Source organism: Balaenoptera acutorostrata, chromosome 19, assembly GCF_949987535.1.
Source record: "Balaenoptera acutorostrata chromosome 19, mBalAcu1.1, whole genome shotgun sequence".
NCBI lineage: Eukaryota > Metazoa > Chordata > Mammalia > Artiodactyla > Balaenopteridae > Balaenoptera > Balaenoptera acutorostrata.
The window spans coordinates 50072656-50084391 of record NC_080082.1 but is presented as its reverse complement, the minus strand read 5'-3'; the positions used below and the strand labels follow the sequence as shown (position 1 = coordinate 50084391).

Here is an 11736-nt window from a genome sequence, read left to right as displayed (position 1 = left end):
ATGTAAGTCTCGTGTTGCCAGAGAAATCCTGCCTGAGAATGAAGCAGGTTTTGTGGAAATCTAGACTGAACCCCTGGATCCAGACATGCCTGAAGCCAGCCTTACTGACTCAGTTACACGAGCCAATACTTTCTATTTTGTGTTTCAGTCAGTGCCAGCTGGGTTTCTGCCACTTCCATTGGAAGAGTTCTGGTTATTCGCCTCAGCCTCCGAAGAAAACAAATTAACTCATTCAAGCAGTATTTATTGAATATCCATGCTCAGCCCTGTGCTGGGCAATACTGGGGATATTAAAGTAACCATAACAGAACTTGTCCCTCCCCTCATGGCAGTCCCAGTCTACCAGAGCTTAAATAGACAATCACAAACTATTCAGTGATGATGACGACATCCAGCATGAAGGAGGAACTCAGGGAGCTACAAGAGAGGCATCCGTGAATGGGGTGGTAAGATCAGGGAAGGGCCCACCCCCCCTCCCAGGACAGGACTTTAAGGTGACACTGAAAGATGGGCCAGGAATCAGCCAAGTGAGATGGGGTTAAGGTCTAAGGGTCTGTGCACACATGTCCAGGGGTTTCAGGGCACGCCGACTCCCAGCAGGGCTCAGAAACCTGGTAAAACATCTTTGGAGTGGAGGGAGGGAAGGGTGGAGGAGGTGGGAAAGGGAGAGGTGAGGCGGCCATCTCAGCGGGAGGGAGCAGGAGGAGGAGCCAGGTGTGCACAAGGACTTCCCTTCTTGTTCCTCACAACGTGGTGTAGAAATACATGGCCATCAGCATCACAGGAAGCTGGAGAGCAGGAGTCAGGTGAGGGGCGCCCCAGCCTCACAGCCGCATCCCACCCAGCCCATAGGCTCCCGCCTCTCACCGTCCACATCAGGATGGCAAACCCAAACCATGAGATGCCCCACGTGTAGCTGTCGATGGCGTGGCCAATGTGTTCGAAGCAGCCCTGGGCAGGGGGAACACGGGGGTCTGAGAAAATGCCTGGGGAGGCTGGCTGCTGAAAGCAAGAGTCACGGGGCGCCCTTGGGAAAGTCACTTCCTGCCTCGAGCCTTGGTTTTCTTACCTGTGGGACCACGAGGAAGTGGGTGTCTCACCCTGGGGACCCCAGCAGTGTCTCCCTCCCAGGGTGGTTTCAGGGAGCCAGGGACGTGATGTTAACCCAGGCCCTGCACAAGCAGGTGCTGCCCCGATGGTGCCTATGACAGTCTGAGGGTGATTTTGTTTTGGGCTGGCTTCCCATGCTGCCCCCAAGTTCCAAGGGTTTGAAATACGCCTTTAGGATCAGTCCAGTTCTGACACCTCCTCATTTGGAGCTCAGGCTGAGTGGGCCCAGAGCCCCACACCTGTCGCCTTCATGTAGACCCCCGCTTGGCGCAACTTGGAAGCAGCCAAGAACAAAGATTCAGGGTGCGTGCCCTGGAGTCAGGCAGGATGGAGCTGGGGGCCAGCTCTGCCGCTTGCTGGCTATGGGGCCTAGCTATGATTCTGACCCTCTGAGCCTCAGTTTTGCTATCTGTGAAATGGCGATCTTTGACAGCACTGCCCTCCGAAAGCAGTCGTGGTGATTCTGTGAGATGATGCATGGAAGCACTCTGCAGAGAGCCAGGGCTCAAGGAAGGGCTGTCCGACTCTGGTGGCCGTGATGGTTTGCATGCAGGCTCCCCTCTGTGTGACATCTGATCTAAGGCATGACGGTGAAGGGCCCCCAGGCAGCCAAGGGGACAGGTTCTCCTCCTCTGGTTTCTCTCTCTGCCTCTGCACTCCCTTTGCAGGAATTAAAGCACCTGGTTGGGGCCTGACTGCCTGAAATCACATCCCAACTCCATACGTCACTAGTGAGGTTCATCATCTGTAAAATGAGATAATTATAACCTTTACCTCATAAGGCTGTGGTGAGAATTAAATAAGGCAAAAACTTAAAGCACCTACAAGGAGGCCTGGTACAAAGTAAAAGCTCAATAAATGTTGGTTGTTATTGGTGTTGTGCTGCTGGTACTATTACTGTTGCTTATCCCCAGACAAAATGAGACGTTTCAGGCGCCGCCAGGTCTGGATCAGATCAAACCGGAACCGGGGTTCATCCCGCTGACTTGCAGAGGGAGGGAGGGACAGATGGAGAGTTGAGAGAGTCAGAGGGAGGGGAGAGAAGGACAAAGCCAGATGGGAGGGAGGAGCAGACAGACAGACAGTGGGAGGGAGAAAGAGATAGAAGAACCAGAGAGGGCCAGATAGACCGACAGACGCAGCAGCGGGGAGGAGACACACCTTGGTGAACAGGTAGTCCAAGTGGCCCAGGCGGCAGCCTTCTTCACTGAGGGGGATGAAGTTGCCAGTCCGTCGACAGCACAGCGGGGGCCAGGGGAACACCACCTCTGGGGTGGTGGCCCGGAAGGCTGATGTGAAGTTCACCCAGTCCGTGGGACCTGACGTACCACAGCACTCTTGCTGGAGAGAGAGGAAGGGGTCAGGAGGATTCTGGCTCAGAGAGGACAGCCGCTCCCCTGAGGTCACACAGCGAGGAAGCATAAGGTTGGCCTGCACTTCCCACATCCTGGGCCTCCTCGAAGAGGGGCAGCAGTGTCTGTGCGTGAGCAAAGGAGCAGAAGATGCTTGTCCCAGCACCCCGAGGCTGATGGGGGATTTGGCTCAAACCCACACTCATGATTTATTTTAAAATTGTTTTGAAAAACAAATTCATTGGAAAAAAAAATTTTTTTTTAATTAGCTGTCAACAAAACCTGAGGTAAGTGACACCAAAAGGCAGATTTCTGGCTTCTCCTGACCCCCGTGGGTGTTTAATTTGTGACTCTCAAATGATGAAAACATAGGCTCCTTCAAACCTGGGTCCCAGTCCTGGCTAGCTGCATGACGAACCAAATGGGGACCTCAATTTCCCTTGGGTCCTCAATATTCTCCTCTTGTGCTGCCGTATCATGTTGAGTTTAATTAAGAATGTGGCTTCTGGAACCTGACAGCCTGGGTTTGAGTCCTTTTGGTTCTGTGACCTACCAGCTGTGTGACCTCGTGCAAACCCTCAGCTTCCTGCCTTGGTTTCCTCACCGCTAAAGAGCTGATCTTCTTTATGGACTGGTTGTGAGGATTAAATAAGCTTGAAAGTGCTTTGAACGGCGCTAAACAAAACATAGTGCTCTTAAGTGTTTGTTGTTGTTATTTTTTTTTTTTTTTTTTTTTTTATAGTATGCTTTTTTTTTTAAATTATTTTTATTTATTTATTTATGGCTGTATTGGGTCTTCGTTTCTGTGCGAGGGCTTTCTCCAGTTGTGGCAAGTGGGGGCCACTCTTCATCGCGGTGCGCGGGCCTCTCACTATCGCGGCCTCTCCCGTTGCGGAGCACAGGCTCCAGACGCGCAGGCTCAGCAATTGTGGCTCACGGGCCCAGCCGCTCCGCGGCACGTGGGATCTTCCCAGACCAGGGCTCGAACCCGTGTGCCCTGCATTAGCAGGCAGATTCTCAACCACTGCGCCACCAGGGAAGCCCTGTTGTTATTTTTTTAATTGAACAATTCTTTTTTTTTTTTTGGCCTCTGCCTCGCCGCTATGCAGATCTTAGTTTCCCAGCTAGGGATCAAACCCGAGTCCCCTGTGGTGGAAGCACGGAGTCCTAACCACTGGACCACCATCTGTTATTATTATTACTATTGTTACTATTAAGACAGCAGGTGCAGACTTCCCTGGTGGCCCAGTGGTTAAGAATCCGCCTGCCAGTGCAGGGGACACGGGTTTGAGCCCTGGTCCGGGAAGATCCCACATGCCACGGAGCAACTAAGCCCGTGTGCCACAACTACTGAGCCTGCGCTCTAGAGCCCGTGAGCCACAACTACTGAGCCCGCGTGCCACAACTACTGAAACCCGTGCACCTAGAGCCCATGCTCCACAACAAGAGAAGCCATGGCAATGAGAAGCCCGCACACCGCAACGAAGAGTAGCCCCTGCTCGCCGCAACTAGAGAAAGCCTGAGCGCAGCAGCGAAGACCCAATGCTGTCAAAAAAAAAAAAAAAAAAAAAAAAAAGACAGCATGTGCAATGGTTAAGAGCAGGGGCTCTGGATCTAGGTTTGGATCCCAGCTCTGCCCCTTACCAAGCATATGACCCTGGGCAAGTGACTTTCCCTCTTTTGGGCCTGTTTTCATCCCGAAAATCACAAGGACCAGAGCCCCTCCCTCATAAGAACCACATGAGTGGATATCATCTACCAATGGGCATAATGGGAGCCCTAATGGGGGCCATAATGGGAGACCTGGTCAGAGCCTCAGCTCTTCCAGCCCTCCCCACCCATCCTGCCTACCCTCGCCCACCTCAATCATGATGCGATCCCAGAGGCGGGTGAGTTCCCGGCCCTGGTCCGAGTCTGCACTGTAGAAGGTCAGCATCTGCTTGGTGATCAGGGATGGGTTGGACACCATCTGCAGTGGGCCAGGAAGAACAGGGTCCAGCGGGGCTGGGTGGGGAGAGAGATCGACCTCCACTGCCGGCCCAAGACCCTCACCAAACTGCCCCTGGAAGTCATGCCCCTCCCCTGTCCTCCCCCCGACTCACGTAGTCTCGGTGGGTGTAGGACGTGATGCAGGAGGCGCACTCAAAGATGTAGACGGTGAGCATGAGCGCCAGGTACTGCGGAGAGACGGAGGGAGGGTCGCAGGGACAGCCCTGTCAGGGCCAAGCCTGTGAAGTCTCAACCCTCAAGGGATGGATCCATGAGAGAAGTGCAATTTTTTTTTTTTTTTTTTTGGCCGTGCCCCGACCAGGGATGGAACCCGGTCCTGGTGGCAAAAGCACTGAGTCCTAACCACTGGACCGCGAGGGAATTCCCAGAAACACAATCTTTTAAAAAGTATAGGACATGGATAAAGAAGATGTGGCACATATATACAATGGAATATTACTCGGCCATAAAAAGGAACGAAATTGAGTTATTTGTAGTGAGGTAGATGAACCTAGAGACTGTCATACAGAGTGAAGTAAGTCAGAAAGTGAAAAACAAATACCGTATGCTAACGCATATATATGGAATCTAAAAAAAAAAAAAAAGGTCATGAAGAACCTAGTGGCAAGATGGGAATAAAGACGCAGACCTACTAGAGAATGGACTTGCGGATACGGGGAGGGGGAAGGGTAAGCTGGGACAAAGTGAGAGAGCAGCATGGACATATATATACTACCAAATGTAAAATAGCTAGCTAGTGGGAAGCAGCCGCATAGCACAGGGAGACCAGCTCAGTGCTTTGTGACCACCTAGAGGGGTGGGATAGGGAGGGTGGGAGGGAGATGCAAGAGGGAGGGGATATGGGGATATATGTATATGTATAGCTGATTCACTTTGTTATAAAGCAGAAACTAACACACCATTGTAAAGCAATTATACGCCAATAAAGATGTTAAAAAAAAAGTATAGGACAATGTGGATGGAAACATCTACGTGGGGGATATACAGGTGTTCACCTTGCAAGTCTTTACCTTTTCTGTATGTTTGAAATTTTTTAAAATAAAACGTTACAGGGCAATGCAATCAACAAAAATATGTAAGGTATTCCCTTAACTGTTAACTGTTGGCTTGGATGCAGTAAAATGAATGCCTACTGTAGAAAAGAAAAAATTAAAGACATTCCCGAGACAACCAAGGACATCTGAACACAGATTGGGTATTGGAAGATAGATAGGAAGGGACTGGGGTGAATTTTGCACGATGTGCCCGCGGTACGGTGATTGGGGAAAACAAAAAAAACCAAAAAAACCCAAACCTGAAAAACCTCTTTAATTGGTGTTTGATGAAAATTATTTTTCTGATCCTCAGCTGTCCCCTCCCCTCACCCTTAAAGCAACAGGGCGTGGGGTGTGGATGTACCAGCTCCGCTGCCCAGACGAGGTGACGTGGCCACACGCGCCTGGCTGCTTTAAAACCACGTCCTTATCACTCAGAGAATTGTGCTCGCAAGTATCTACAGGGAAGTGACTTGGTGTCTGGAATGTGCTTCAAAATACCCCAGGAAAGAAAAATGTGGGCAGGCAGAGGGTAGGGGTAGAGGGGACGATGTGTGGGTGATATTGTGGAAACCAGGCGATAGGTACACAGGGTGCATCGTGCCGTTCACTCTAGTCTGTTTGAGATTTCCCATAATAATTAAAAAAAAAAATCTGTGTCTTAGTTAATGACAAACTAATAGGAGAGACAGACACAGACCTTTTTTCTTTTACTAGCTGGGTGAACTTTTAGGACTTTGGTTAAATTGTTCTGCCAGAGAACTAATGCAGGAAAGAAAGAAAAAAAGAAGAAGAAAAGGAAAGGAAAAGAGCCTTTGCATGGCTCCACGTTACTCATAGAGAAGCCAAAGTCTTTACCAAGGCCTGCAGGTCCACCTGATAGGCCCACCTCCGCTCTCGCCCCTCTCTCCCCTCAAGGCCAGCAAGCCTCCCCCCGCTGCTGTTCTCCTCCCCTGCCCGCCCTCAGTTCCTCTCACTCACTCACTTACCCCAACTTGGCTCCAGCCACACTGGACTCCTGTCCCCTCTGGCTTCAGAGCCTTTGCTCTTGCTGTTCCCTCCACCTGGAGTGCTCTTTCTGCAGATACTCAAGCGGCTCACTCCCTTACCAACCCCCAGCGCCCCCGCCCCAGCCCCCGCCCCGGGGCTTCACTTTCGCTGCCTGCAAGAGCTTCCCTTTCCCTGCCTGCAAGAGCTTCCCTTTCCCATCCCCAGCTCCAGCTCTCCCTTGCCTGGTCACTGTCTCCCCCATGAGAGTATCCTCCCCCACGGCAAGGGCTTTTATGGTTTGCTCACAAAATAGCCTAGTGCCTAGAGCAGGGTTTGGCACATGGTTCTTGCTGTATAAATATTTGTGGATTGGATAAGTAGCTGCTCCTGGGAATCCAAAAAGCCCTCAGCTGGGGAAAACCCAGTGTTGGCTCTGTGTCAGTGGGGCCAGGATTGGAATCCCTGGTCTCCCTATCATCTGGGCTGTGGGCCTCTTTGAACCTCAGTTTCCTCATCTGGTAAATGGGTAGAGAAGCACTAACTTCAGACGGATTCTGGGAGGATTGAAGGAGCTCATTTTCTAAACTGCTTAGCCTAGTGTCAGAACATGAGAGGTACTTGGGGAGTGTGGGTTATTGCTGTGGGCAGAGATTAGGAGCCTAGGCTCAAGCACTGAAGTGCTCAGGTTTAAATCCTGGCTCTGTCACTCACTTGCTGTGCCACCCTGGTTAAGTGGATTCACTTCTCTGAGCCTCAGTTTCAACTCTGTCAAATGGGCCATGAAGATGATGATGATGGTACCTCACGGTGGGTTGTGAGGAACAAATGAACTGATCTATGTAAAGCATGTAGAATGTAGTGAGCGCTCATTAAATGGTTGCTGTGCTATTATTATTGTCATTGTTATCAACAGAGCTCCCGAGCACAGACCCTGGAGACCAACCAGCTGAGGTTCAAATGCCAGTCCTGCTACTTAAGAGCCATCCTCCCAGGCAGAGCTTCCTTCCCTGCCTCCCCTGTGCCCCAGTTTTCTTTGCAAAATGGGGGTAACAGCTGAGCCTAGGTTATTAGGTTATGGGCAGATTAAATGACCTGATTGCCACGAGGCCCAAGTGTGGTGCCACGCGGAACACACACTAGTGGCTGCGGTGTGGTTGTTACTACGACTCTGTGAGGGTGACCTTTGTGCCCAGCCGTCCCCATCCCTTCCTCCTGGGGCCTCACCGTGAGCATCATGGACCGGCGGCGGCAGAGCGCTGCGCCCACACCAAAGCTGGCCACCGCGAAGAAGGAGAAGCCGCAGAAGATGGCGATCCAGGCACCGGCGAAGACGTCATCCTTGCCCGAGACGCCCATCAGTGGGTACACGCGGTACTGGTCGGCGGTCACCCATACCGTTTCAGCAAACAGGGCCAGGCCTGACAGCTGGACAGGGCAGCCGGTTAGCAAGGCCTGCACAGGGGCAGCAGCCCCGGCTGCATGAGTCTCCATGAGAAGGGCCTTCCCCATTCTGAGCCTCTACTGCCCTCTTGGTGAAGTGGGCACGTAGTAAGAGTGGCAAAGATGTCACCTTCCATGAGCAGGGATGAAGGTGGGCAGGAGGCCATGAGGGAAGGGAGGACCCAGCCAGATCCCTGCCCCCACCCACACCCCAGCTGCCAGTGGCTTCAAGGATACAAAGAGACGCTACATGCAAAGCCTGGAGCTCATGACTGGCACCGAGGAGATGCTGGGTTAGCCCGCCGCCCCTGAAGAGTGTTGCTATTCCCTGAGGAGGGGAGTCTGGCCGTGGCCAGAACTATCACAAAAGCATCAAGCCTTTGATCCAGCAATTCCACTTGCAGGAATCAATACTCCAGATACACCTGCCCAGGCAGGAAAATCACACACCCACAAGGTTATTCCCCACAGCACTGTGGGTAAAGGAGCCAGGATGCCACACAACGGAGGGCTGGGCAGTTGTGGAAAAGGGCAGGGAGGCTGTCTGAGGACTCATGTGCACAGAGAATGTGCGTAGGAGGAAATGGGAGGCACGGAGCAGGGTGTGGAATGAGCTATGTTTGGGGCAAGAAAGGGGAGAAAATAGATATATAGGTTCCTATTTGCTTAAAGAAATATTGGAGAAAATAAAAATCTGGTTATCTGTTGGGATGGGGAACAAGGAGAGAGGAAGACTGTTCAGTGGATACCTTTGCCAACAATCTAACTCTCATAGAGTATTTACTGTGTGCGGTGGTCCTTGAAACTGCTTTCTGGGTGATAATCATCGTTGTTACCAGCTCTCCTGCACTACTGCTGTTATGGCCAACACAGATAGCAACCACGTGTGCCAAATTCTGGCCTAAGCACAAATCCAATAACTCATTTTATCCTCTCAGCATTCCTGTTTTATCTCCATCTTACAGATGAGAACACTGAGGCCCAGAGAGGTTACATCACTGGCCCCAAGTCCCACAGTAGAAAGTGACAGAGCTGGGATTTGAACCCAGGCTGTCTGGCTGCAGAGCCATGTACAGGTATCACGTAATTAAAAGACATTGTTATTATACATTACTATTGGTCTCCTGTGCACCAATCAGGCACCTTATATCTATAATCATGTTAATGATGATAGCTGGCACTGGTCAAGCACTTTTTTTGAGCTGAGGGCCATACATGGATTAATCCACACAACAATGCCCACAGTGAGGATGTAATTTATAGATGGGGAAACAGGCACAGAGAAGTAAAGTCACTTACTCACGGTCACACAGCTGGGGAGAGGCAGAGCTGGGATTCGAATCGGGGCTGTTCTGACTTGAGAGCCAGGCGACACTGGCCATTAGGTGAGTCCTGGGCCCTCAGCTGTCCCACTCCCAGGCTCAGGACCGCCCCCCTCCTCTTCACCCGCCCACTGGGCTCCCAGCACCAGGGAATGTCTCACCAGAATGATGATGTTTCCCACGACCAGCAGACCCACCACAACTGGAGACCCCTTCTCTGTTGTTGCTGCTGCCGCAGAAGCCATAGTCTTGCCTGGGACACAGGAGCCGGGATGAGGCCAGGCAGGGGCCGGGAGAGGACCCACTGCCCCCATTCCACACCCCAGCTGCCAGGGGCTGCTGCCAGCTCTCTGATGGGCCCAAGCCGGTACCAAGTGTGCCCAGCCTCCCACAACCCCGGCAGTGGGCCATTTTACAGAGGAGGAGGGAGTTCCCTGGTGGTCCAGTGGTTAGGACTCCGTGCTCCCACTGCAGGGGACATGGGTTCAATCCCTGGTTGGGGAACGAAGATCCCGCAAGCTGAGTGGCTTGGCCAAATAAAAAAGAGGAAACGTAGCCTTGGGTGGGGCAGTCACTGGCCAGAGCTCAGGGCTGCCCCCCACCCCTAGCCTCAGACCTCCCCAGCTCCCCCGGCCCATCCAGACCCCCAGAGCCCCGTCCTTACCTTCTCTGCCTGAAGCCTCTCTGGCCAGGCCCTCCCACAGTGGCTCCCTATATATGCCCAGGCCCCTCCTTGGGCCAGTTTCCTGGAAGGGGGGAGGGTGTCTGGAGGAGGGGACAAGAGGTCAAGCCGGCAGATCAGAATGGGAGAACAGTTTTATGAGCCCCCTCCCCCAAGTGATTTACAGACCTGAAATTCCAGATTGTGCTAATATCTGGCCACATGAGCAGGGTGACCTGCAGTGGCCTCTGGTTCCCCGTCTGTCATGGTGGTGGAAGTGGGCGGGGTGGAGAGGGCGAGTGCACAACCTGATGTCTCTCCTCAGGACTAGGGCCTTCCTGGGAGGAGGGAGAGATCCAGGTCAAACCCACAAGTAAGGGGACTTCCCTGGTGGTACAGTGGTTAAGAATCCACCTGCCAAGGCAGGGGACACGGGTTCGAGCCCTGGTCCGGGAAGATCCCACATGCCGCGGAGCAACTAAGCCCGTGCGCCACAACTACTGAGCCTGTGCTGTAGAGCCCGCAGCCACAACTACTGAGCCCACATGCTGCAACTACTGAAGCCCACACACCTAGAGCTGTGCTCTGCAACAAGAGAAACCACTGCAATGAGAAGCCCGCGCGCCGCAAGGAAGAGTAGCCCCCCCCCCCCCCGCCGCCCCGCTCGCCAGAACTAGAAGAAAGCCCGGGAGCAGGAATGAAGACCCAAAGCAGCCAAAAATAAATAAATAAATAAATGAACAATGAAAAAAAAACCACACCAAACAAAAAACCCACACGTGTGTCCGCAAGCCCAGAACTGCATCCTCTACTGGTGGCTCCACCTCTCCAAGGCTGGGAGCCCAAGGGGAGGTCTAGGCAGGGACCCCAGCAGGCAAGGGCGGCTGGATGAGGCAAGGAGGTGGGAGGAGATGAGGCAAGTGGGAGGGATGCTCGGGATGCTGGTGCTCGGTTTCTGCGCTGAGGGGGAGGATGGAAGGAGATGGGTGTGTGACGGGATTTTGAGATGAGTGTTCAGCGAGCAAGCAGGGAGAGGAGTGTGCAAGCAAAAGGGAGGGGCACCCTGAATGCGCGTGGTGGGAGGCCCCCCCCCGTCACCACAAACGCGCGGACAAAGCAGGGTCACAGCGAGGTGGAGCCGTGGGTGGAAATGTCTTCAGTTTGCAGAATCGAAGAGACCTCGGTCCAAATCCCTGTTCCGCCTACTCCGTGCCGCGAGACTGGCGTGTGCATCTGCCCATCTGCAGAATGGGTACCATCAGACCACTTTCCTGGGCGGCGGTGGGAACTGAGGCCGGGGATATCTGCAAAGGGTGTCTTCGGGCCTGGTGTGCAGTGGGCTGCTGCGCCTCACCAGCAGCGCTCCGGAGCGGCCCACGGTCTCTCCGGTGGCGCCCCCTAGTGGCAAAAGTCTGATTCTGCAGGCGAAAAGGGTGACTTGGGCCCGTCCTTCCCCAGAACTTTTCAACCCGGAGAGCTAGGGCATTTGCTTGGTTTTCTCTCTGTGCTTTGGCTTTCCCCAGTGAGAAATGGGCAAACAAATGGAACTTAAAATTCAATCGTCAAGATACTGGCTTGGTAATAAGACTCATGAGATGTTTTACGATTAAAATGGATAATTTGATTTTTAGTCAATCCACTATCCACTAAAATTTGATTTTTAGTCAATCCACTAAACATTTAAAATAGTTTTTCTCTGTTGATTTACATCTATATTAAGGACTAATGAGAACATTGAAATAATAATGTATATAACCTGTCAAATACATTTTATAAGTTTTAGCTAAAGTAACTTGCAAAATAATAGGACCATGCTA

The 11736-nt window shown here is 52.4% G+C and overlaps 1 protein-coding gene across 3 annotated transcripts; it reads right to left on the bottom strand.

The window, feature by feature from the left end:
* Positions 1-225: 225 nt before the first annotated feature.
* On the bottom strand, positions 226-11324 carry UPK1A (uroplakin 1A). 3 transcript variants are annotated; one of them, XM_007165147.2, is made up of 10 exons: positions 10697-11289; positions 10109-10257; positions 9923-10023; positions 9420-9511; positions 7721-7921; positions 4565-4639; positions 4324-4431; positions 2272-2451; positions 868-951; positions 226-788 (listed from the first exon to the last, which is right to left on the bottom strand). In XM_007165147.2, exons 2-10 carry the CDS (start codon positions 10141-10143, stop codon positions 744-746), a joined length of 921 nt encoding a protein of 306 aa, XP_007165209.1. In that variant the 5' UTR covers positions 10144-10257; positions 10697-11289; the 3' UTR covers positions 226-743. The 3 variants fall into 3 exon arrangements, with proteins under 3 accessions (XP_007165209.1, XP_007165208.1, XP_007165210.1); XM_007165146.2 differs by lacking the exons at positions 226-788; positions 868-951 and adding an exon at positions 1009-1855 and having other exon boundaries at positions 10697-11312; XM_007165148.2 differs by lacking the exons at positions 226-788; positions 868-951; positions 4324-4431; positions 4565-4639 and adding an exon at positions 1009-1855 and having other exon boundaries at positions 10697-11324.
* Between the last annotated feature and the right edge of the window lie 412 nt (positions 11325-11736).

Excerpts from the sequence above, each read along its gene's own strand:
- UPK1A (XM_007165146.2), bottom strand. The coding sequence starts at position 10,143 with ATGTGGCCAGATATTAGCACAATCTGGAATTTCAG. Across the intron at positions 4,640-7,720 it reads GCCGGTCCATGATGCTCACG|TACCTGGCGCTCATGCTCAC; the intron begins GTGAGGCCCCAG and ends GTCTCTCCGCAG. Across the intron at positions 4,432-4,564 it reads CCTACACCCACCGAGACTAC|ATGGTGTCCAACCCATCCCT; the intron begins GTGAGTCGGGGG and ends GGCCCACTGCAG.